This window comes from Lontra canadensis, unplaced genomic scaffold (genome assembly GCF_010015895.1).
Source record: "Lontra canadensis isolate GAN:19392208 unplaced genomic scaffold, GSC_riverotter_1.0 scaffold25, whole genome shotgun sequence".
Classification (NCBI taxonomy): Eukaryota; Metazoa; Chordata; class Mammalia; order Carnivora; family Mustelidae; genus Lontra; species Lontra canadensis.
The window spans coordinates 20,502,416-20,528,646 of record NW_022631019.1 but is presented as its reverse complement, the minus strand read 5'-3'; the positions used below and the strand labels follow the sequence as shown (position 1 = coordinate 20,528,646).

Below are 26,231 nucleotides of genomic sequence, written 5' to 3'. Positions count from 1 at the left end.
GGAGGCTGCGCTTGCGCAGGGGAGTCACGTGGTTGCTGGGCCGGGGAAATGGCGGCTCCAGGAGAAAGCGGGGCTTCGGCTGGCGGAGGGAGCACCGAGGAAGCATTTATGACCTTCTACAGTGAGGTGAACACCGAGTGAGGAGTAGTGGCCCCGGGGTGACTCCGTCCGGTCCTGCTTTCCCAGCGGGCAAAGGCGGTGGTCTTTCTGGCCTGGACCGTTGGGCGGCTCCTCCTGTCTGGCCTTCGGGGAGGCGGGGGGCTGGGGGTGTGTGTTAGTCTCTGCCTGATAGCTGCTTGGGGAATCCCTTGGGCATCGAAAAAGGGGCCAGGGTCCGACGTCTGCGGGTAGACGACGAGTGTGGCCAGCGAAGTGCCAGGGCGCGTGCAGAGGTCCCCAAGTCCGCGGAGTCAGAGCCTGGTAGGGGCTGGCAGAAGCTGGCGTTCTTGGGGGCGACTTAACTGTCTTGGGCCTCATTTTTGTTCTAAACGGAAGCACTCTTCCCTCTTAGTGCTCTGTAATGAGTTGTATTAGTGGTTATTTTTGCCATTCGCGAACGCCAGGCATTATGCATCATGCCAGGTAGGCATTATCTCTGTTTTATAGATGCTGAGGTTTGGGGAGGTGAAATAATTTGTTCTGGGTCCTAAAGCAAGTAACAGCTTGGTATCATGTTAGGACTGGAGTCAGTTTGGTCGAAGCCTCGATTACTGTTGCATTTCCAGGACCTAGGACATAGTGATTGCTTGGTAAATATTTGTTGAATAAGTGAAAGAAAAGCATACCATTTGGAGTCAGAGGACCTTGGATTGGATTTTTGAAAGGCAGTTAATTGGACTGTGGTTGAATTTTTTTCAAGGCATTTTTTCAGATTCTCCATTTCCACTTCTGTAAAGCGAAGAGAATATTAAAACGAGTTTTATGAAGGTTAAACGAGTTAGTGTTTCAGAAAGGGTCTAAGAGTTAAAGCTGAAGATGGACCTCTGTGAATTGGCATGGGTTTGAGGAATGGAATTTTGCCCCTCTAGGCTGTGAGCTACTCAGTTCAGCACTATGTCACATTTATCTTTTATCTTTTATTTTTAACAGTGTTTGTTACATAGTAGTTTCTCCAAAGTATTAAATTTAAAAATGGAGTTAGTACAACTTTTATAGTTTGTCCTTTTGAGATGCCCAGTTAACTTGAAAATATTGATAAACTGGTACCAAAATTTATTGACCTCTAATGACTGCTCTGCGGTTGCACAGGAAATTGTTTCACTTACCATCTCTTAGTTGAAGAGAGAAAGAAAAGAAAAAAGAAAAGCAATCCTGTTTGTTTGAATTGAATGAGAGAAAGTACCTAAAGGAGGACCCTTCAGTCATCATTCAATCAGTGTTATTGGGTACCTGACACGTACTAGTGTACTGTTTAGGTGCTAGAGGTATGTTGGTGGACAACAGAGAAAAATCCTGTTTTCTTAGAGCTTGCATTGTATAGAGAAGGATAAGCATAAGCAAACATGTACAATGTAGTGTCAGGTAGTGATAAGTGCTATGAGGAAAAATAAGTCTGAGAAAGGAGATAGAGTATGGGGAGTAGGGAGTGGCATGCTATCTTAAAGAAAGTGAAGAGGGAAGATACTGAGAAGGAATGGCTTTTTATGTTACTGAAATTATTTCCAAACTCCTTTTGGCCATAGGAATAAAGGTGGAATATAACATACCAGTGATACATTTTAACTAGTATTACAGCTTTGACAGTGGCGCCAAGGATGTTTACCTGGCACTGCTTGGTGCTTGTTCTCCTTAGCATTGTCTTTGGGTCAGGGGTTTTTCTTTTTCTTTTCCTTTTCCCTTTTCCTTTCTTTAAGATTTTATTTATTTATTTATTTGGGTGGGGAGGGGCAGAGAGAGGGAAAGAGAAAGAATCCCAAGCAAACTCTGCATTGAGTGCAGAATGGGACACAGGGCTTGATCCCAGGACCCTGAGATCATGATCCAAGTGGAAATCAAGAGTTGGGTCCCCAACCGATTGAGCACCTGGGCCAGGGATTTTCCTAACTCTATTTGAGTTTGGTAAGCAGAGTTACTTACCTCTCCCATATACTTTTTTTTTTCTTTTTTAAGATTTTATTTATTTATTTGACAGATCACAAGCAGGCAGAGGGGCAGGCAGAGAGGCCAGAGGAAGCAGGCTCCCTGCTGAGCAGAGAGCACGATGTGGGGCTCGATCCCAAGACCCTGGGATCACGACCTGAGCCGAAGGCAGAGGCTTTAATCCACTGAGCCACCCAGGCGCCCCTCCCATATACTTTTTTAATGCTGTTTTCAGTATGTATTTCAGTGTGATTGTATTTTTCTTAAATAAAAAGTTATAAATTAAATATGAACAGCACAGGTACATTTTCCATCATTACAGTGGAAGCTTTTTGAAAGTTGCGGCTGTGATATATTTATGTTTGAATATTCTTGGTTCCTCAAACTGTTGCAGTTAAAATTCTTGTTTGCAAGTTGAGTAGTTGGGAACAAGTCAGTTAACCTCTCTAAGTCTCAGTTTTCTTATCTGTAAAATGGGGATAATAGGAATATTTACTGTATAGGATGGTTGGGAGGAATAACTATGTGTCAAGTTTTTACATTTTTAGAATTCAGTAAATGATAGCTATTGTAATTATTCCCAAAACATTTGGCAAACTGTCTTCCACATGTAAACAAATGTTTGCTGAACATGTCAGTAGCTTCTTAAGATGACAATTCAGAGTTTATTATTGAACTTTACTAATAAAATTTTTATCTCCCTTCATTTTAGGTGAAACAGATAGAGAAGAGAGATTCAGTTCTAACATCCAAAAATCAGATTGAAAGATTGACCCGTCCTGGTTCTTCCTACTTCAATTTGAACCCATTTGAGGTGAGCTGTCTCATGTTGCTGCGGCTTTGTGATGGGGGAGCTTTGCATACCTGCAGACCGACTTACAGCAGAACACACAATTAATTTGTCTTATAGTTGGAACTGAGATTTGATGGTTTTATTGTGAGCAGAGGTTGAGAGGCATAATGTTAAGGAAAATGAGATGGTCTTTACCTTGTTACATATTCTCCATCTTCTACCAACCCAGATATATAGGTCTTCATTTTCAGATGTGAAGGGATAGCTAGCCTTGACAAATTTAGGATCTTGATTTAGTTTGCTTATTACAGCTTTTCTGTTTTACTGCAGTAATAAGTATTAAAAACTCAATGACCAAAAAATGATCATAAGGTTGTAGACAAGCAAATATACTTCTTGGGTTTCCTTAGTTTTCTTATTTTATTTATTTATTTATTTAATTAATTTATTTTTTAAAAGACTTTATTTATTTATTTGACAGACAGTGATCACAAGTAGGTAGAGAGGCAGGCAGAGAGTGAGAGAGAGGAGGAAGCAGGCTCCCTGCCGAGCAGAGAGCTCGACATGGGGCTCCATCCCAGGACCCTGGGATCATGACCGGAGCTGAAGGCAGAGGCTTTAACCCACTGAGCCACCCAGGCGCCCCATTTTATTTATTTTTAAAAGATTTTTATTTATTAGAGAGAGAGAGAGAGAGAAAGAGATAGCAAGAGAGAGCATGAGCCGAGAGGAGAGGGAGAAGCAGTTTCCCTGGGAGTAGGGAGCCAGATGTAGGGCTCAAGCCCAGGAATCTGGGGTCATGACCTGAGCCAAAGGCAGGTGCTTAACATCTTGAGCCACCGAGGTGGCCCTCGTTTTATTTTAAAACTTTTCTTAATTATGAAAGTAAACCATATTTCTTTTTTTTTTTAGATTTTATTTATTTATTTGTTTGTTTTTGACAGGAAGTAGGATATATGGGAGGGCATGAATAGGGAGGGGTCAGTGCCAAGGTTCTCATGAGTGCAGAGCCCTCCGTTTGTCCAAGGGACCACGATTAGGGACGTATTTGACCCCACAGCCATCTGGGATAAGCTGCTTTTCAGCCATCATGTCTTCAAATTTATCCACATTAAACTTAGTAAAACCCCACTTCTTGGAGATGTGGATCTTCTGGCGGCCAGGGAACTTGAACTTGGCCCTGCGTGGAGCCTGAATCTCTGCTCCTTGTTCTGCAACTTGCTGTGGATGGGCATGATGACTTGGCTAATGTGGACCCTGGCTTCTGTGCCCTGGGGCTTTCCGTAGCACCCTGCATACCTCTCTACAGCCTAGCTTGGAGATAGCATGAGGTCAGACCTCCATGTTCACTGGAAGGGACTGTCTCCAAGGTCCCTTAGGGAAACCCATACAATCAACAGGCTGAATAACCAAGGAGGCTACTGTTTGCAGCCGTGGCATACTGGACCTCTATGGAGAAAGAGCACAGTCAGCTTAATGGCTGGACAGATTTGTTTACTTAAAGATTTTATTTATTTATTTGTCAGAGAGAGAGAGGGCACAAGCAGGGGAAGTGGCAGTGGAAGAGGGAGAAGCAGGCCCTCCGCTGAGCAAGGAGCCCGATGTGGGACTTGATCCTAGGACCCAGGGACCATGACCTGAGCCAAAGACAGATGCTTAACCGACTGAGCCACCCTGGCATCCCAAGATTTTATTCATTTATTTGACAGAGAGAAAGAATACAAGCATGGGAGTGGCAGGTAGAGAGAGAGGAAGAATGATACGGGCTTCCATTCCGCTCAGGTCATGATCCCAGAGCTGAAGGCAAGTGCTTAACCAACTGAGCCACCCCGGTGCCCCAGTAAACCATATGTCTTATAAAGATTTGAAATATAAAGAAAGCAAGAAGGGGCACCTGGGTGGCTCAATGGGTTAAGCCTCTGCCTTCGGCGCAGGTCATGATCTCAGGGTTCTGGGATTGAGCCCCGCATTGGGCTCTTTGCTCAGTGGGGAGCCTGCTTCCCCCCGCCCCGCCTGCCTTTCTGCCTTCATGTGAACTCTGTCAAACAAATAAATACAATCTTAAAAAAAAAATTTTAAAGAAAGCAAGAATAATCACGTGTAATCCCACCTAAGAGAAATACCCACTCTTAATTGTTTATACATCAGGTATTTTAAATGTTTTATTCTAGGGGCACCTGGGTGGCTCAGTTGATTGGGCAACTAACTCTTGATACCAGCTCAAGTCTTGATCTCAAGGTCATGAGTTCAAGTCCCATGATGCTGGGCATGGAGCCTACTTAAAGAAAAAAACAAAGTTTTATTTTAAAACAAGGAGGATGATGCACTTCATTCTTAATATTTTAAATGCTGTACTATATAAAATACATATTTGTGTACATTTCTTTTTTATGATTGATTATTTTTTTAATAAAAGTTTATCCTTAAGCGTACAACAGGATTTAAGACAAAACTTCATTGCAGCTATAGGTAGCAACAGATGCTATGACAAGGAATCTAGATGTTTAAACAGGAATGGAATTAAAGATCATCATTGCCTCTGGCACAAGGAACAGCTTACTTTTTGCCAGTTTTTTTAATTCCACGTGTAGCTGGGGGGCCTTTACCTGTGGCCTTTGATTTTAGCTCCTCAGGTTTCTTTTGCTCCTCTTTCTGTTTCTGCTTGAATGCTGTATCTTCCTTGTCCATCTTTTTGTCCTATTTCTTGGGCTGCTTCGGGAGCTTTCTCTCCCCACCTTCACAGCTGGACATGGTGCCTGCCGCCCCTTCCCCAGACCTTGTTACTAGAAGCAGTAGATACATTTCTGAAAGTCTTTATAATTATTATTTAAGTAATTCCTTTATTGTAGGATATTTAAACTAGTTTCTAATAGCTTACCACTAAATTTTGGCATGAATATTGTTACAGCTTATAAAAACACTGAGTATTAAAAACCTTTTTTTTTTTTTTAAAGATTTTATTTATTTATTTTACAGAGATCACAAGTAGGCAGAGAGGCAGGCAGAGAGAGATAGGAGGAAGCGGGCTCCCCGCTGAGCAGAGAGCCCAATGCGGAGCTCGATCCCAGGGCCCTGGGATCATGACCTGAGCCGAAGGCAGAGGTTTTAACCCACTGAGCCACGCAGGCGCCCCAAGAGTTTTTATATTTTAAAACAATCTCAGATTTGTGGAAAGGGTAGGAGTGTACCGTGAAGACTTTCTTAGACTATCTGGTACTAAGTTGTCCATATTGCTGCCCTTTTGCCCTGCAGTACTTCGATGTATTTTTCCTATAGATGACACTCTCCTCCTGAAGCACAATATAACCATAAAAATCAGGAAACAAACACCGATAACATTGTTACCATGTAGTTCTCAGACCCCATTCAGTTTGCCTGTTGTCTCAGTAATGTCCTGTGTAGCAAAAGGATCCAGCCCAGAATCAACTGTTAAATTTAGTTGTCATGTCCCTTTAGCCTTCAGCCTGGAACAGTTCCTCAGCAATTCCTTAACTTTGGTGACCTTACTGTTTCTGAAGATTATAGGCTAGTTATTTTAGAGCATATCTCTCAATTTGAGTTTTGTTTGATGTTTCTTCAACTGGATTCAGTTTATGCTATGTTGGCAGGAGTATCACAGAAGTGATACTATATTCTTCTCTTTGCAACTTATAAAGTACATGATATTTCCATTAGCCTTATCCCATGACTAATGATGTTAACCGTACCACTTCAAGAGGTAACAGCTATATTTATTCATGAAGTTACTTTTATCCTTCTTTGTAATAACTATTTTATGGGGAGGTACTTTGAGACTCTGTAAATACCCTCTCCTTATCAGAGTTTCAATTTATTCATTTATTAGTATAGATTGAGGCTTTCCTATTTTATTCACTGTGTTATATTTTGATATTATTTATTTTATTGATCAGGTTGTCCCAAATTTGGTGAGTAGGTTACCTTTCAAGCCAGATCCTATCTTTCAAAATGTCTTCATCATTCTTTGATTACTAGGCACTCTTGTACTTTTCCTCACTCCGCCTAAAATAAATCGTTTTAGTGAGGAGCTCTGGTTCCTTTTAGTGAAGGATGTATTTAGAAGTCAAGATAGGGGTGCTAAGTGTACTCATTGCTGTTGGGAATGTCACTGCCCCTAGACCCTCTTGGTAGATAGGGCCAAGGATTGGGTGAGTGTGTGTGCATGTGTGTGCCCACACGCTGGTGCATTTGCATACATGTGTATATACATGTATTTGCATCCAATTTCAATCTAACACTACAGAGTTTATTCTTATTTTTTTCCCTTTCCATGCTTGTGGTTCCTTTTTGTAGTGATAATTTGAGCTCTCCTTATCATAAATATATATATATATATATATATATAAATTTTTTTTTTTTTTTTAATTTACTTAATCTCCGGGGTGCCTGGGTGGCTCAGTGGGTTAAAGCTTCTGCCTTCGGCTCCGGTCATGATCCTAGGGTCCTGGGATTGAGCCCCGCATCAGGCTTTCTGCTCAGCAGGGACCTGCTTTCTCTCCCTGCCTGCCTCTCTGCCTACTTGTAATCTCTGTCTGTCAAATAAATAAATAAAATCTTCAACAAAAATTTAATTGATCTTCCTATTTGCATCTGATCTCCCAGCTGCCATTCCCTCCCTCTTGTGAATGCCCTCCTCACCCTGCTTTATTCTGACACCAACACTAGGCTGCCTTACTGAGCAAAAACCCTTCCCACCATACCTGAGCTCAAAACTCCCATGCCAGCTTACCCTTCTATGTAGGTGCGTTCCTCACCCAGCCCAGGCTCCCTGTGCTTGCCCTCTACCCCTGGGGAGTCCAGCATCCTCCTCATCAAGCAGGCGTCTTCCTACCCTGCTCTGGGTTTGACACCCTGTGTTAGGCTAACTTCCTATGAGAACACCCTCCTCATCTTACTTGGGCTTTAACTGCATGCTCCAGGTCACCCCTGTGCGTGGAGGTATCTTCACTCTGCTCAGTTCCAACTTCCGCACCAGCCTACTTCGATACAAATGCTCTCTACATCCTGCTTGGGTTCTGACACCTCTTGTTGGGCTGCCTTCTTACAGTGGATGCCCTCCTACATGGAAACCCACCTCACCAAGCACAGGTTTCCCATGCCAGGCCATGCCTTTGTGAAGATGTTCTTGCTTGGGCTCCTGTACTCTGTGCCAGGCCACCTTCCCTTGTGGACCCTGCTCAGTCTCAAATACCCAGTGGCTCTGCTTCCATGTGGAAGCCTTGCTTATCCCCCTTGGGCTCTGATACCCTGTACTTGGCTACCTTCCCATGTTCAGTCTTACTGCTTAGGTATTAACACCTTATGCCAGGCTGCTTGTCCACTGAGGTGCCCTTCTTAACCCACTTTGTACCTCCATGTCTGGCTGCCCTTTTGTGTGGATACTCTTCTCACCTGTTTGTGCTCCACCACTGTGTGACTGGCCACTACTCCCTGTGTGGTCACCACTGTCTTCATCCCAGATGGGCTTTGGCACTGCTCTGGGAGATTTTGATGCCCCACCCAGAGAAGATGTCTACTAGTAGATGTCTAAGTGCCTGGCCTCACTTAATGTGTTTGTATTGTATTGCTCAGAAAGGGAAGGGGAAGATGGAAAGCTTAAAGAGTACTTTTGAGGGGCACCTGGCTGGCTCAGTTGGTAGAGCCTGCGACTCTTGATCTCAGGATTACGAGTTCGAGCCCCATGTTGGGTGTAGAGTTTACTTAAAAAATGAGCAAAATCTTTTATTTATTTATTTATTTAATTAATTTTATTTTTAAAGATTTAAATTTATTTATTTGACAGAGAGAGAGATCACAAGTAGGCAGAGAGGCAGGCAGAGAGAGAGGGAGAAGCAGGCTCCCTGCTGAGCAGAGATTGCTCGATTGCAGTACCCTGAGAACATAACCCGAGCCGAAGGCAGAGGCTTTAACCCACTGAGCCACCCAGGCACCCCATAAACAAAATCTTTTAAAAAAGTACTTTTGATTTGATTTTGGGAAGGGCATGGAGAAGATATTTGTTTGAGAAGTGATAAAGAATTTGATGGTACCTCCTTTTTGTTTAACCATACTCTTAAATTGTACGTAGTATCATGAAAAGGGGACATGTGATCATGTAACTTACCCATTTATTTGTTAAGGTAATTCATGTTTCCTCTGGAGATCTGATTGACAAGAAGTGACAGATTGCTGGGACCAGTATAAAGGCTTGGATTTTAATGCCCTACTAGTTACTGTGATTCTGGAAGTTACTGCCCCGTAGCTCCTGTCCTGATTATAGGAAGTATGTTTGAGTGTATATATACATTATGCATACATATACACACGTATGCATAATGTATACAGTTGACCCTTGAACAATGCAGGGATTAGGCATGTAAACCCTTGCACAGTCAAAAATCCATGTATAACTTTGGACTCCCCCAAAATTTAACTGCTGATAACTACTCTTGACCGGAAGCCTCACTGATAACATAAAACATCAGTTAACACATATTTTGTATGTTGTATGTATTAAATACTGTATTCCTATAATAAGCTAGATAAAAGAAAATATTAAAATCATAAAGGAAAATATATTTGTAGTAGTATACTGTATTTATTGAAAAGAAAGTCTGTATGTAAGTTGACCTACACAGTTCAAACCTGTGTTGTTCAAGGGTTGACTGCATGAGTGTGTGTGTGTGTGTATGTATTTGAATATATACATCTTCACACAAAGATATGCTAAGCTTGACACACTGGGGAAGATGGGACATTGTGTTTGAATGGGCAGGACTCCATGACTATCCATTAGAATATTTGTCTTTTCTATTTTCTACACATGTGCTGGCTTCTTTATAGGGTGGACTTCATTGGCATAGTCTTCTTATAAAGTTGCTTTTTTGACTCTAAGTCAGAACTTTAGGTGTTCCTGGTGACCCAGGAATTGAGTGACTTTGCTTCTCATGCCGCAACTATTGAGCCATCTGAATGAATCCGATTTTTCTAGAGAGGTAAGCCGCCTGGTCTTCTAGTAAGGAGAGTAATGCAGTCATGGCTGTCACCTCAGTTGTCAGCTGAATTGTGAATGGTCTTCCTAGACACTGTCTTACTGAGCAGCAGGCAGAAAAGGGAGGAAGGTAGACTGGGAGTCTGAGGGCTCTTCTCAGAAGTCCTTATACAGGGAGCATTTTTTTCCTTCCTGCCATCTCTGCAGCTCCCTATTTGGACACATGTCTAACCTTCAGCCATTACGCAAACATCTTTTTTTCTGCGCTCTGCAGTGATTCTTGGGTTGAGGGCCCTTCCCCACTTTCTTCCCAAAGCTTAGATGAACCTGTGTCCCTGCTCATTCCTATGCTTTTTGTGTTCCTTATTTTGATATAACTTAAAGACGCCAGCAGGGAGCATCACCGACTTTTATTTTTTTCTGTCTTATTAAGTACCTGGGAAGGAAAGGTATTTCTCTCGAAGAACTCTGGTACTTGCATGTTATTAACAGGTCATGGAGGTCAGATGGGACAGAGACTGGATTCCTGTTTGAAGCGGAAGATCCCAAGGGAGGCTGTTATAGATTGAATTCAGAAACTTGTATAAATGTCAGGCATTTTTGTTAATGTGAGATGATTAGTTAACCCTCTGAGGTATAAGACTGTAGATTCTTCATTGTAGTATCCCTAAAGCCTGAGACACAGTAGGAGGTCAGAAAACCTTCCAAGAATCTGAACAGATCTGTGGGCTTCCTAAGAACCATATCGGTAATGTGGCATTTATCTTGTTTGTTTGTTTTGTTTTGTTTTGTTTTTGTTTTTGTTTTTGTTTTTCCATTTATCATGTTTGGAAGAATTACTTATTACTTGTCTCTTCTCCCCCTGATGGATGTTAAACTCCGTGAGATTAGTAGCCCTTTGTGCTCCAAAAATTTGTACGGAGTGGGAAGCTGGCTTCAGAGAGGGTTGGGCCACAGGGATAGGCCCACTGTTTTCTTTGTATTTCCACATATGGCACCTCCAACTCTTAAAGATAGGAAAGGGGTTGGATTAGCTTTGAAGGCACCCAGTGAATATTTGTTGCCTGTGATCACATGTGCACTTGTGATAGAACTCTTGGAAAAATAACTTCAGGCTGGTATGTGTGTGTTTGTGCGTGTATATATACATACCTTCTTCATTTTTGCCAAATCATCTGAAAGTGAGCTGTAGACTTGTGAGGCTTCATGCCTAAATAATTTACACACATCTCAGAACAAGAACAAATCTCTGTGTAACCACAACACCATCACGACACCTAAGAAAAACATTAATTCATTAACATGATCATTCTAATGGAGTCCACACTCAAGCAGCCCCGTTTGTCCCCCAAATCTCAGTTATCGCTATTTTATTTGTTTAACTTGGGAACCAGTCAAGGTTTATGAATTGCCTTTTGGTATGGTTAGCTCTGGGCTGTAACTTTATTGGAGGCTTTTTTGGTGTGTCAAAGTGGGAAGTTTTCTTTCTCATTCATAATTGACACCTGGGGTCTGTTGGGTTTTGGTTTGCTCCAGTACATTTCTTTTCCCCAGAACCAAGGTAAGGTAAAATTCTCTTCTAAATATTTGTGTAGGTACAGCTATTTCCCTTTGTCTGTAAATCTTTTATGGCTGCATACTTCCTCTCGAGTGACTTTTCTCCCGATTCCTTTCTCCCTTGGGAAGTCATGAGCGGACACAGGGAATCTTGAAAATTCTTTGCTTTAAAGTTCTTCTTTTCCCTCACCCTGAATGCATGTCTGCCTAGCATTGGAGAGTGGGTATGCTTCTGTCATAACCTTCCAAAGTCTGGCAAATGCAGTGGTGTTCAGCTTCACTGTCTACCAATAACTTTATTACTATAGGTGGGCTGTTGGAATGTTTTGAAAGCTTGCAATAATCTTGACGTTACTTGTTACCAGGTTTTTAAAAAACACTGCAAGCATCTGACTGAGCTTGGTGGATTACTTTGCAGTTTAATTTCTAGTATGTATTTTTCCTTTCAAGGTTTATTTTCACTTTTTTCCTCTTTGCTGCTGCTCCCCCCCCGCCCCCCCCCCGCCACTACTAACTGATCCCTAGTTCTGCTAACTTCAAATGTACTTTTTTCTAAATGCCATCATTTCTTGCTGATGCTTCTCAGACTTGAAAAGATTCAGATCATTTGGGGATCTTGTTGTACTGAAGTGGGGCCTTCTCTTCTGAATTTCTAACAAACTCTTCTTACCCTCTGCCCTTTCAGGACCTTCCTCTGGCCTTGAATACCAAGTAAATAAATGCTAGGTGCTCTGTTGAATCCATGGACTACACTGTGAAATCATCTGCTTTAATTGTATATAACATTCCCTTCCCCCAAAGCACTTATTATATGGTAATTAAAAAATATGTTTTCCCTGTTTATTTATCTTTGCATTTCTAGTACATAGCAGTGTGTTCAGCAGATAGTAGCTACTATATAGATGTTTGAATGAATGTATGTATTTGTGGTGCTGGGGTGAGGATCTTTGATGAGGACTGTCTACACCAGCTTACCTAGGCTTGGAGAGGAATGATTAAATTTATTTTTAAAAATCAAGGTTCCTTGAAAAATACAGATGCTTCCATTTGGCTGTACCTCAGTTCTAATGAGTTGGAATTAGACTTTTCTAGAGTAGGGCCCAGGCATCACTCACAGGTCTTCACAGGCAATTCTGATGTTCACTCGACTGAGAGCCATTGGCCCATGTGATTTACAGATATAAAATGGAGCCCAGTAGACCTTTCTGGATTGAAAATCAGGGAGCCAGCCTGATTTTTCTCCCTATTGCATGTTTATGCTTTTCCCACATTTGCAAAGACAAGTAGGGGTGGGTAGGGGGATAATTTCCATAATGAACGAAGGGAAAATGCAACATGATCTGGAAACATGTCTCTGTGTATAAGGTAAATTCCGCTGATGGAATAAAAGTAGCTACTGTATTGAGAACCCTAAAGTGGTGTAACTATTATTCTGTTACTGATTTGCTCATTTATATTTCTTTTTAAAAATATTCTATTTTTAAAAAATAATCTCTACACGCAATATGGGGGTCGAACTCATGACCCCAAGAACAACAGTTGCATGTTCTACTGACTGAGCCAGTCGGGCACCCCTCATTTATATTTCTTGAGCATTTTTTAGAACTGTGTGCCAGGTACCGTTCTGGAATGCTGAGTACTGTTCTAGGTGGTGATTATAATATATACAATTACTCGATACCTGTTAAATTCATAAATTCTTTTAATCTCTTTTACAGTGTTGATTTTGATTCTTTCAGGTTCTTCAGATTGATCCTGAAGTTACAGATGAAGAAATAAAAAAGAGATTTCGACAGGTACAGTACTGTTCCCCTGTAATAGATGGAGTTTGATTTGGGAGTACAGTAAGCACATGATTCTCTTAGGTCTTCTATTATGACTTATGGGCCAAAATTTAATTTTTTTAAAAGATTTATTTATTATAGAGAGCATGCATGTGTAAAGGTGGCAGAGGGTGGCATGGAAGGGCAAAGGGAGAGGGAGAGAGACTCTCAAGCAGACTCCCCACTGAGTGGGGAGCCCGACACGGAGCTTGATCTCACAACCCTGAGTTCATGCCCTGAGCCGAAACAGAGTCGGACGCTTAACTGACGGAGCCACCCAGGTATCCCTTAGCTTTTCTTTCTTTACCCTTAAGGCTGTGTAACTCTTAAAAAAAAAACCAAAACAAAACACACCTCATAGTGACAAAATTCGTACATCACTTAAAGACCACGGCTTGCCTCTGACACTCACACTGCCGGCAGTGGTAGATTTGTTGGTAGGCTGTAAAGCCCGGCGACAGCTGCATTTAGAGACTTGGGAAGGTTACAGCAGGAGCGTGCCCACTCTCAAACTGAGGCATGTGGTTGGGAGTCAGAGCGCAGAATAGAACAAATTTGACTTCTGAATAGAATGAATTTTATATCCAAATGAATCTTTCCAGCCCCTTAATCAGGAGAAATATAATATAGAACAGTAGAACTTAATTCTCTGCCTTCCCAGGGAGAATATGTTAAATGATTTGTAACAGGGTTTGTTTTTTTTTTTTCTTTTTTTTTTTTTTTTAAATTTTATTTACTTATTTTTAGAGAGAGAACACACGCAAGCAGGCTGAGGGAGGGAGGAGCAGAGGGGGTAGGAGAGGGAGAGGAAGGATTCTCAAGCAGACTTACCCCTGAGCACAAACCCTGACTCAGGTCTCTATCTCAAGACCCTGGGACCTGAGCTGAAACTGAGAGTCAGATGCTGAACCACCCAGATGCCCTTCATAACAGTTTTTAAATTGTTTAAGATCTCCTTCCTCAGTTATTTTATCTTTTGCAAACTTAAATAAGTACCCAAGAGATACCTGGTTTCATACAGAGTGCTTTCTTCCCAGTCTGATGTTTCATAACCCGAGCTTACAAAATTTTATAGTAGCCTTTTAAAAAATGCTTCCAATTTTGATAGCTGAGTAATCTCCAGCCTTTTCTTCTAGGAGTTAAATAATCATACTCTTTGTAACCTGTCTTTACTAATTGGATTTTCTGTATATTTCATGTCTTTTTTTTTTTTTTAAACTTCACCCAACTTTTTTATATCTCTTATGTTCTTCATATTTTAAGAGGACCTAACCAGTGCTAAATATAATTCTCAGTTCCTGCAGGACATACTTTTTTTTTTTAAAAGATTTTATTTATTTATTTGACAGAGAGATCACAAGCCAGCAGAGAGGCAGGCAGAGAGAGAGGGGGAAGCAGGCTCCCTGCTGAGCAGAGAGCCCGATGTGGGGCTGGATCCCAGGACCCTGGGATCATGACCTGAGCAGCTTAATCCACTGAGCCACCCGGCGCCCAGGACATACTTGTTAATATCCAGTGTTGTGCCTGCTTCTTTGATACTGTAATTGCCCCCACTTTGCTGACTCATAATCATCTTCTGATCTACTATTAAGCCAAGATTTTTTTTTTTAAATATTTTATTTATTTATTTGACAGATAGAGATCACAAGTAGGCAGAGAGGCAGGCAGAGAGAGAGGAGGAAGCAGGCTCCCTGCCGAGCAGAGAGCCCCATGTGGGGCTCGATCCCATGACCCTGGGACCATGACCTGAGCTGAAGGCAGAGGCTTTAACCCACTGAGCCACCCAGGCGCCCCATAATTTCCTAGCTTTTTATAGAGTTCTACTCTGCACCTATATTCAGCTTTTTTTCTTTTTCTCTAAAATTTCAAGCTTCCTATTGTAATGCATTAGCAGTCTTTCCCAGTTTAATATAAACAAGCATTCAGATCCATAGTCAGAACAACTATTTATGTAGCTGTACAAAGAACTCAATAAGAGTTCTTAGTCATTAATATGATCTAATAGTTAAGAGTGTGAGCCTTCGGGGCACCTGGGTGGCTCAGTCAATTAAGCATCTGACTCTTGGTTTTGGTTCAGGTCATGATCTCAGGGTCGTGAGTTGGAGTCCCACATCAATCTCTGTGCTTAGCGGGTGGTCTGCTTCTCTCCCTTTCCCTCACTCCGCTCATGCATACATGTGTGCGCTCACACTCTCTTTCTCTCAAAGAAAGAAGAAAAAGTGTGGGCCCTACACCTGTTTGACTTGGGTTCCAGTCTTGGCCATAGCCTTTATAAGCAGTTTGAACAAGTTACTTTCAACCTTTCTGTGCCTGTTACCACATTTGTAAAATGCACATAATGATGATAATTATATGCTAACTGTTGTCAGTGTGTGTTAGACAGTATGTTAAGTTTCTTACTTGTATTTCATCCTTAAGAACCCAGTAAGACAGAGGTACCTGGTATTTTCCTGTTTACAGAGAAGGAAACTGGCACAGAGATAGGCTAGGAGAACTGCTCAAGGTCTTAGAGCCGGAAGATGACTGAAGTTGGAATTAGAGCTCAGGATTCTGGCTCTCCAGTAATCCTGGATTTAGCATTTGATTCCCACTTGTATCATTCCCCCAACACAGTCCCACTGTTCCAACTAGTTGATTTTGGTCTGTCAATGACAGTAGGTCAGTGATTCTTAATCCTGGCTGTCGGAAAATAACACCTTGGAGATTTTTGCTTTTTATTTTAACTTTTTTATTATAAAAAACTTAAATTATATTTTAAAAAGGAAGAGTAGAACAGTGAACACCCATATACTCATCATCTGTGTGTAACGGTTCACCCCATTAACTCTGTGTTTTTGGCTGAATTGTTGTAGGTTACAGACAACACGCTACTTTACCCCAAAAATGTCATCATGTGTCCCCCCAAGAAAAAAAAATTTCCTTGCATTTCTTACTTGTCATACCTAGCAAAATTAACACTCCAGTAGAGGTCTAGAAAGTACAGTTGCCAGAGACTCATCAGAGGTTCTGAGGGTAAAAAGTAGACCTGTGGGGCGCCTGGGTGGCTCAGTGGGTTAAGCCGCTGCCTTCGGCTCAGGTCATGATCTCAGGGTCCTGGGATCCAGCCCCGCATCGGGCTCTCTGCTCAGCAGGGAGCCTGCTTCCTCCTCTCTCTCTATCTGCCTCTCTGCCTGCTTGTGATCTCTCTCTGTCAAATAAAATCTTAAAAAAAAAAAAAAAGTAGCCCTATATTTTTAAAAAGCTTTACAGGGTTGTGGGCACCTGGGTGGCTCAGTCATTTGGGCATCCGACTCTTGATTTCTGCTTGGGTCATGATCTCAGGGTCGTGGGATCAGGCCCAGAAGGGTTCCACGCTCAGCAGGGAGCCTGTGTATCCCTCTCCTCCTGCTCCCTGCTCGTGTGCGCGCTCGCGCGCTCTCGCAAATAAATAAATAAATAAATAAATAAATAAATAAAATCTTAAGGAAAAAAGGCTTTACAGGGTTGGAGCGCAGCCAGAACTAAGAACCACTACTTTTTTTTTTCCCCAAAGATTTTATTTTATTTCCAGTTAATATACAGCATATATTAATTTCAGGTACAATATAGTGATTCAGCTCTTTCACGCATCACCTGGTACTCATTGCAGGGCGCTCCTTAGTCCCCATCTCCTGTTTAGCTCATCCCCCTGTACTCACTCCACCCCCCAACAAGAGAACCATCACTTAAAATTACAAGTTCTTTTAGGAAAGATCATGTCTCATATGTGCTTTAGCCTCTTCAGTGCTTGGTATAAGGGATGTGATAGGAACCGGGTGCTTCTCAGTTTCTCTTCTGCAACCTCATGGCGTCCTGCTGATGTGAGACTTTTATTTGTTCTTAAGTTTGTGATTAAAACCCTACATGTCTCTCAGCTGTGCATTGACCTTCTGGTGAATTTTAAGGACCAGTATTTCTGCACATTTTATGATATTTATTAAATTGTTGAAAAAGCTTCCAGCTGACCGTGTTTTTTTTCCATAACACCTTAGAGCTTTTGGCACAGTGCAGGTGAAGAGTGACTAAATGTTCCTCTCGTTGACAAACCTACCTTTCCTCTTATTTTAGTTATCCATATTGGTGCACCCTGACAAAAACCAAGACGATGCTGACAGAGCACAAAAGGCTTTTGAAGGTATTTGTAAATTTACCTGCTTCCAAGAACTGTTTTATCAATGCTAGGGACTAACTGTTCCTTGTCCTGGATCAAGAAAGGAATGTTACAGTTTTGTCTTCTGGTCATGAAGAAGCTGTGGTTTTCAGTAGAACAATTGTTCCAAAGCAGAATGTTGCTGTTTAAGAAATAGATCTTAACTTTGCTTTGTTAAAACTTTTACGTGCCAAGACTGTTACTACGTAGGATCATTTTTCTTTTTTGAACATAAAAAAAATAACTGGCAGTATTTTATCACTGAATTAAGTCTAGATGTGGTGTATTTAGTCTTGAGGGTATATTTAATTTTTTCCAAGGCTCGCAAGGAAAGTCATTGCTATAGTTGTATGTTTTTTAAATTAGTTTAACGACAATAAATAATGTAACAAAGTAGGGGATGCTTTTAGATGACACAAGTCCATTTTCACTGCCTGAGTATAGTTCAGACTTTCAGAGGGTGTTTGCAGAAACAGTTAATTTCAATGTTTTGCATTAGCTGTGGACAAAGCTTACAAGTTGCTACTGGATCAGGAACAAAAGAAGAGGGCCCTGGATGTAATTCAGGCAGGAAAAGAATACGTGGAACACACTGTAAGTATTTATAGTGCTGCCGTGTTTACAGGAAGTATTAGCAAGCCTTGGGCACCTTGCAGGAGGGTTAATGTTAACATAGCAATACCTACTGGCATAACTTTTGACCTCTTATCTGGTCTCCGAAAGTTTGCTGTGGTGCTCATGAATAGGGTGTGCCCTAGAGCTCAGGATGTGGAGTGGCTAGGAGGCTGCCCTTCCCTCTTTCCTTGCCAGCCCCAGGCTGCACAGAGAGGTCCTCTCTTGCCCTCTCCTCACAGTGTTGTCACATTACCCAGTTCTGAGAGTGGAAGAGTGGAGCAGCCATGATGAAGATTTTTATTCTTGTCTCTGTGAAGGGGTTGGAACGTGGGCTTGAGAAAGATTGGCAAGGGGTCGTGAGTAAATTTTTTTAAAAATAGGAGGAGGTGCGTATCTGTATTAATAATAGGGTTTGGGAAGGATTCAACTAAAATAAGTTCAGTTATAGTTGATTTTATTTTTTTGCATTGCCTAAATCTCCCTAGTGGTGGGAAGTGTTAAGATGGCTTATGTGAGGTAAGAAAGGTCTTTGTTTTAATTTTTTACTTGTTGGGCAAGAATTGTGAGCCCATTTGTAAGAGCTGTTTCAATTGGGAGTGAATATGAATGTGACCTTTTCTTTGAAGTGCTTTGGAATCTGAAACAGAACTGTATAACCAATAATAATAATAATGAGTCCAATTTAGATGAAGAAAATGAGTAAAAGGAGGAGAAAGATGGCCATAACTAGGCCTTGTTGGTCATACGTTGGAAGTGGTACCTATAGGCCAGATTTTGGTAGAAATCAGAAAAGGACCTGACAAATTCTCCTTAAATTCCTGTGGTAGTTACTTTTTCTCTGTATTTTGCCTATAAAGGAGCCATCCTCAGGCTTTTTGGCCACAAGGTGGCAGTAGGGTTGTTCTGAGCTTGGAAGGCGCTGGCTTTTCGCTGGAGCAGTAGTGTATGATTATTAGAGTAATGACATTCTTGTGTGAAGGAGTATATGTAATTTGTTTTTTAGGTCTCAGTGGTGGCCAACGCAATAAAAAAAATCAGTTAATATGATTGGTTTAAGGGGGTTTCACAGTGAAAATGATCAGTAATGCAGTTGTTGAAATACCAGAGAACCGTTAAGCTTAATGCCACAAATTTGGTAGCTTGTTCTAAAACTTGACAAATACATTTTCTTTGCTATAAACACAACTACCAGCTGCGAAAGAGAGTTGGATAATCTGTTCAATGTATCCAAGGCTTTTTGGCTCTGGCCTAGGATCTGATGAGTTGGGGACAAGTTCACTGCTGGTCCCCTCCCATCCTTCCTGGTGGATTGGATTTTAGATGAGGTTTAGAGGAAGGACCCCTGGTTCGTAGTTCTCCTTTGATTGCATTGTTGTTGTGGAGGGGGAGGGGCAGGGGCTCATTTTATTTCCACGTAAACCTTTGGTCATGTCTGTACCTGCAGAAGGTGCATGTGCCATTTTTGTTTAGCTCAATGGATAGTCTCAATTTTTTGATGAAAAACATTCTTTTTAGGTGAAAGAGAGAAAAAAGCAATTAAAGAAGGAAGGAAAACCTACAAATGTGGAGGAAGACGACCCTGAGCTGGTGAGTGAGATTTGGGAAAAGCCACGTTGTCCCCTGAGCTTGAGCCCACCGATTGCTGGGTTCAAGAGAGGGAAGCCTAAGGAGTGACGCATACGTGCTGGAAACATTTTGTTTTAACTTAAAATATTTAAATGTATGTCCCTGAACCTATTTTTAAGCCTCGCCCTGTTTTTTTGTCATAGGGCCATGGCCTTTTCCTTCAGTGTGTATCTGCTGATTGGCATTTGCCATTGACTTTATTTTGTAAAACACACACAGCATCAGCCATAGTTTGTATTTCTAATGCTTTTTTGCAGTACGTTGAAACTTAGGTATTTGCGAAACAAAACTTAGGTATTTGTGAAGCAAAACCCAAGAGCAAAATCCTAGCTGTATATGAGTCATTGGTTGTTTTGTTTTGTTTTTGCATAAAGAGGAACAATAGCTTCATTGCTTTGCCGGGTAAGGAGGCTGCAGCAAGCTAAGGCCTTCGGAAGTGCAAGCCCACCTGGATGATTTGTTTTCCAGTCTTTATTGGCTGTCTCAACCTGTACCTAATTTCACAGCAGTATTTTAATGTATTTTTTTATGATTATTTTTTCTTTTTAAAGATTTTATTTATTTATTAGTATGTGCACAAGCAGGAGAGCAGCAGGCAAGAGGGAGAAGCAGGCTCCCTGCTGAACAAGGAGCCCGATGCAGGACTCGATCCCAGGACCCTGAGATCATGACCTGAGCTGAAGGCAGACACTTAACCGACTGAGCCACCCAGGCATCCCCCAATGCCTATTTTTAGGGACTTAACATTTATTGAGTCTTTCTAAAGCATTCCACTTAGTTTTAAAAGGAAACCAGCATTTATTTGTATAACCATATTCATCAATTTCTGTGATATTTAAATCTCATAGTAGTTGTTGCAGCTGGCACAGAGCACTTTGGGAGTAACCACAAGTGACTCGAACTAGCTAGTGAACGGCTTTCCACCAGCCATGAGTGCTCACTGTGCTCCAGGTGATAATTTACAGAGAAACGGAGAACATTGCTTCATCCATTGGGTTTTGTTTTTTTTTTTTAAGATTTTAATTTATTTACTTGATGGACAGAGATCACAAATAGGCAGAGAGGCAGACAGAGGGGTGGGGAAGCGGGTTCTCCGCCAAGCAGAGAGCCTGATATGGGGCCCGATCCCAAGACCCTGAGATGGTGACCTGAGCTGGAGGCAGAGGCTTAACCCGCTGAGCCACCCAGGTGCCCCTACTTACCTTGGTTTTAAAGATTTATATGAGAGAAGCTGTCTTGCTAGGGAAGCTTGCCTACAACTCCTTGCTTCAGTGATTTTGCTGACAGTGACTGGCCCCGTCTTCTGTGTGGTAACACTGCTTGTGAATTGTGAGGTCACCTTTTGCACTAGCCACCTGTTTTGAATTTACTCTGTCCCAGTATTTCAGTTTTTTCTTCTCAGTCTTATTTTCTCTTCCCTTTCCTTTAATGATCTCTGGTCTTTTTTGAAGACCCTGTTATAAATACTCCTTGGTCCTCCTGAGTTTTTAAGAACCCTAACTTATAAGTTGTCTTTTTTTTTCCTCCCCTGATTATAAAGGAACACATGCTAATGATAGAACATTTGGAAAAAGCAGAAGAATATAAAGAATTCAGTCATCAGTAACCATCCGTCCAAGAGAGTTTGGAGCCTTTAAAGATACTGAAATACTCTTACAGATGCCTTCACTCCTTTGATGTTTGTCCTTATTAGGGACTGGGGTTTGTCAGTGTTGCTTTTATTGAGCAGTGGCTGGCAGATAACAGTATTAAAAAGAAGTGACAAATTCTGGGGCTCCTTTACTTCCCTTTCTCTTCGTATATTACTCTTTTTTTTTAAAGATTTTATTTATTTATTTGACAGAGATCACAAGTAGGCTGAGAGGCAGGCAGAGAGAGAGAAAGGAGGAAGCAGGCTCCCTGCTGAGCAGAGAGCCTGATGCGGGGTTCAATCCCAGGACCCTGGGATCATGATCTGAGCCGAAAGCAGAGGCTTTAACCCACTGAGCCACCCAGGCACCCCTGTATATTACTCTTTGCTCCAGTGTCTCTGCTTTTGGGATTCAGGCTCTGTGAAATCTGCATGATGGATTAGTTTCTATTTTTCTTTGTATTTTGGGGGGAAAAAGTTTTAAAGATAGTTCTGTTTTCTGTCTTACATTGTGTAATTTTTTTCCCCATCTGCGCATTACTTAGAGTATAAGTTCGACTGCATACAACTGAGACCCAAAATGATGGTGGTTTGAACAAGACAGTGATTTGTTTTCTGTCCTGTGTAATATAGTCTTTTTGGGAAGATGGCCTCTGGTACGGCAGCACTGGACCACGTGTCATCCAAGGACTCATTCTCCTCTCTGTGGCTCTGCCAACAAGGATGCCGCCCCCTCCTCACAGTCCAGAATGTGTCATCACCTCACCCATGTGCCAAACAGCAGAATAGAGGAAGGGGACAAGGAAGGATACATGTATTCCCTCTAAGAACATTCTAGGAAATTGCTGCATCATTTCTCTTTATGTCCCATTGGCTAAAACCTAAGTTACATGGCCACACCTAGTTATAAGGAAGCCTAGGAAATATGGGCTTCTATGTTGGGTGACCAGGTACCTAAAGATAAGGGATTTTACATGGAAGAAGAACAGATGATGGCGAGTGGGGGACACATAACTAATAGCTCTGACAGTTCCACTGTAGTCAGTAACTGACTCCTGAAATGGGTCTGCTTGGTAGCAACTTCTAGTACCTGGCTGGGAGCCTGGCACAGAGTAATTTATAAGATATTTGCAAAAAGAAAGAATGAAAGTTATTTTTTCGAGGTTCTTTGGAAGAAAGGGTCCTCCCACATGGTTGTGATAAGCAGGTAGAAGTTTTTTTCTCTTCAGAGTTTTTACACCAGAACAAGTTTCTTGCGTATCATCCTCATGGTGAAAGTGGAAAGATCTCCTAGGCGATTATGTTACTTATCTCCCAGGAGGGAGCATCATTAAGTAGTTCTCTCTGAAATCTTTCTTCCTTGCCGGTTCTAACATGCTTTTTGTCTGGGGCTCTGTCTACAAGTGCTTGATTCAAGTTACTGGTAAAATACTGACTTTTATTTTCTTTCGTTCTTAATTTTCTTGTAGTTCAAACAAGCAGTATATAAACAGACCATGAAACTCTTTGCCGAGCTGGAAATTAAAAGGAAAGAGAGAGAAGCCAAAGAGATGCATGAAAGGTATGCATCAGACTATTTATTTAATCCATCTAAATACCTAGATTAACCAAAATTGGTCTTTGGGATTTTCTTAATGAAGGATTTTTCTAATCAAGGAATTATATAGTATATCATTTAAGAAACTGTGTAAAATAGTTATCTGAAACAGCCAAACTTTGGAATCCCTAGGGTAAGAAATTGTCTCTGACTTTTGGAATATATTAGATAGACCTGTCCTTAGGTAGTTTTTAATCAAGAGTGCTGTGTGTTTTCTTCCTGATTTCCTGGAGTTTATAGCGTTATTTATTTATTTTTTAAAGATTTTATTTGTTTATTTGACAGAGACAGTGAGAGAGGGCATACAAGCAGGGGAGGTGGGAGAGGGAGAAGCAGGCTCCCCACTGGGCAGGGAGCCCAATGCGGGCTCAATCCCAGGACCCTGGTATCATGACCTGAGCCAAAGGCAGACGCTTAACAACTGAGCCACCCAGGCGCCCCTATATGCAGTTGCTGAGGCCAGAACCTTTTGTGTGACTAGTGGCTGCAGCTTTGGCGAGTCTGTAGTATTTACTGTGTAGTGTAATCCCTTACGGTATATTTATTGTCCCCAAGTATGATTTCCCTTGCTTATCAGAAATCTTGAGGTTAACTTGATTTATGTATTTTGTATTGTTGATTAGTGTTTAGCAGTAACCATGTTTTGCTAGTTGAGGTTGTGTGAAATGTCCTTGTTTTGGGTTTGGGTCTTGTCCAGAGATCCTCTTGAGTAAGAACCTCTGCTGTTGTTATGGTCATTCTACTGAAGTAGGCCGGCCTGGGTTCTCGAGACGGCTTTCTCCCAGACCAAACCCTGAACCTATAGACAGAGCCCATAACCTACGATTGGTGTTGGCTGGGCCTTGGCAACACGTCTGTCTGTGTAAGGAGGGTATTTATATCCTGCCCTGTAGCCCTGCCTGTGGTCCCATCTGTGTGCTTTAGATGAAACATTTGTGAAAAGGCTCTGAGCCTTCTCCAGACAGTCATTTTTTAGAGAACCCTAGGGAACTGATTTACTCTATATACTTGCTTCTGTGGGGAGATTGCTTAACCTGTATGGTTAAGAGGATCTCTAAGTATCACGTAAATACTCTGGTATGGTTCTTCCTAGGAAGCGACAAAGGGAAGAAGAGATTGAAGCTCAAGAAAAAGCCAAACGAGAAAGGGAGTGGCAGAAAAACTTTGAGGTAAGTTTCCAGGGTGGTTAGGGATTCTCATTCCAGACTAAGAAAACTTCCCAGCATAGAGACTTGGTTCCTGGGGCACTGCCGGGACTGACTGGGGCAGAGGAACAGAGAAAGAGGAGCAGGAGCTTTGGAGAACGAGTCCTAGCTCAGCTGCCTGTGCGCTCTCTGGCCTTGGCAAGGGCAGGGAGGGTCCCTGAACAGCATCTTAGAGATTATGGAACGCACAGCTGCCAAGTGGGCTCGAGAAAAATGCTTTGCCCGTTTAGATTAGGCAGTAGTCATGGAGTGGTGCCCTCCTTAAGAGGTCTGTTAGCAGCAACTCGAGGTTCTTGTTACCCTGATATCCCGGCTTTTGAACTTGACTCCTCTTTAATACCCTGGTTACATTTTTCAGGTACGCAGCCAGTTTCCTGAATTGAGCCATGTTCGGTGTCTTTTCTTCTGTAACATTCAGGTCTCAGGCTAGGGACTGGTTAACCAGAGTGGATGACTGTTTTCTGTCCCCCTGCTTGTATGCAGGGAGAGAGAATGAGTAGGTCTCCTGATAAGCCGGGAGAGACCCTAGTGGCCCTCTCAGCGTAACTGGCTGGTCACTGTGCTGGCTTTGAGCCTCTGTCCAAGGTTCGTGGGGCCGAAGGCAGGTGCGGTGGGAAGAGCGGCCGTGCTGCTGGCTGTGCGTATGACCTTGAGAAAGGGATCTGACCTCTGAACCGCAGGGTTGTCATTTGTGAAATGGTAGCAGCGCTGCGTGCGGCAGGCAGCTGGTTCGTGGGCCCTGGAAGTAGCAGCTGCTGACTCTCCAGCCCTGAGATCCCCAGCAGATGTTGTGATGATGTCATCCTCTTCTTCTAGCTCATAGCTGGTCCTGCTTGCTGCGGGTGGGATGCCACTTTTTGTGGGCCTGTGGCAGTGGGAGGAAAGTTCTGCTCTGTTCTACTCTTGGTTTATTCCAGGGGGCTGAGCCGGGCTGGGCTCTGGGGATGGCAGAGCAGGTCCAGGCCCATCTTCTCGTTCACTAGTTCCCTCATCCCAAACCTCCTTTGTGCTCAGGAAAGTCGAGATGGTCGTGTGGACAGCTGGCGAAACTTCCAAGCAAATACAAAGGGGAAGAAAGAGAAGAAAAATCGGACCTTCCTGAGACCACCGAAAGTAAAAATGGAGCAGCGTGAGTGACCAGCTGGGCTCACCACCACGGAACCTTCCCCCAGCGTCTCCCCTCCTGCTTTGAAGGACTCATTCTTTCCTCCCATTGCCACCCCAACATAGAGTAGTAGTTGCTTTTTGTCCATTTTGTTTTCAATACAATTTAATATCAATCAGAGTAATTCTTTTGTACATTGAAATGAGGGGCTCAGTTTAAAACGAAACCTTCCCCCACCCCCTACCCCTAGATCAACCAGGATTGGAAGGTGCCGCTGTGAGTGTTACCTTCTCTTCCCACAGCCTGTAACTTAATGTTTTGTACTTCACTGAATTGTGATGGTTAGAAACTTCGTGTATAGTTTGTGGAAATTATCCAATTAAACATATTGCTTAAAATGGTGTTGCCGTGACTTCAGAGACAAGCCTGGGCCCACCTTAGGAACCCCCTTCGCTTCAGTTGCTTGCTTCCAAGCGTGGCATCCTTTGAAGCCCCAGATCAGACCGGGAAGGCAGCGGGCACCCAGGGCAGCTGCTCAGTGCCCCGACCTCCTGCGGTGTTCGGCATGTGCTCTACCTTCTAACTGACCATTCTGCGTGGCATGAGGCTCCGAGCCACCCAAACCTGTTCACTTTCCAAAGAGCTAGCCATCTCCCACCCACTATTGTTGTGTCCTAGCCTGTCTGCATTCGTTAGCGGTCATATTCTGTACATGGAATAAATTTTTATACCCTAACCATCGATGTACTCTTCCTTAGGTACTACTCCAAGGGTGGGGCCCTTGGCCCGACTGAAATGCTCTGGAGTTCCACAGAGCTGCTCCTCACTGCTCCCTGCCACTTAATGGCTGTGCCTTCGTTTCTTCATCTACAAAATGGGAATATAGGTCAGTGTGGCAGTTTTCAGGGAGGGTCAGCGATGGCATATATAAGTTTGCCCTCGTGGTGCTCAGAGGGTGTTATTAATACACTGTTATGTGTAAAATGAGTTTGCTGATGATGTCAAGAATTAAGTGAAGTAATATATGAAAGCGCCCAGCTTGTAG

General features: G+C 42.4%; 1 protein-coding gene and 1 non-coding gene across 3 annotated transcripts; one reads left to right on the top strand and one right to left on the bottom strand.

Annotated features, from left to right (window-relative positions):
* DNAJC8 (DnaJ heat shock protein family (Hsp40) member C8) lies at window positions 1–25,922 on the top strand. 2 transcript variants are annotated; one of them, XM_032863914.1, is made up of 10 exons: window positions 107–126; window positions 2,792–2,893; window positions 12,103–12,231; window positions 13,157–13,213; window positions 17,327–17,393; window positions 17,908–18,002; window positions 19,539–19,610; window positions 22,749–22,840; window positions 23,970–24,045; window positions 25,096–25,922. In XM_032863914.1, the coding sequence occupies exons 3-10, from the start codon at window positions 12,160–12,162 to the stop codon at window positions 25,216–25,218; spliced, it is 654 nt and encodes a 217-aa protein (XP_032719805.1). In that variant the 5' UTR covers window positions 107–126; window positions 2,792–2,893; window positions 12,103–12,159; the 3' UTR covers window positions 25,219–25,922. The 2 variants fall into 2 exon arrangements, with proteins under 2 accessions (XP_032719804.1, XP_032719805.1); XM_032863913.1 differs by lacking the exon at window positions 12,103–12,231 and having other exon boundaries at window positions 1–126.
* Window positions 4,230–4,358, bottom strand: LOC116871419. Its single transcript, XR_004383390.1, has one exon. It is a non-coding gene; the product is annotated as a small nucleolar RNA SNORA70 (small nucleolar RNA).
* Window positions 25,923–26,231: the final 309 nt, after the last annotated feature.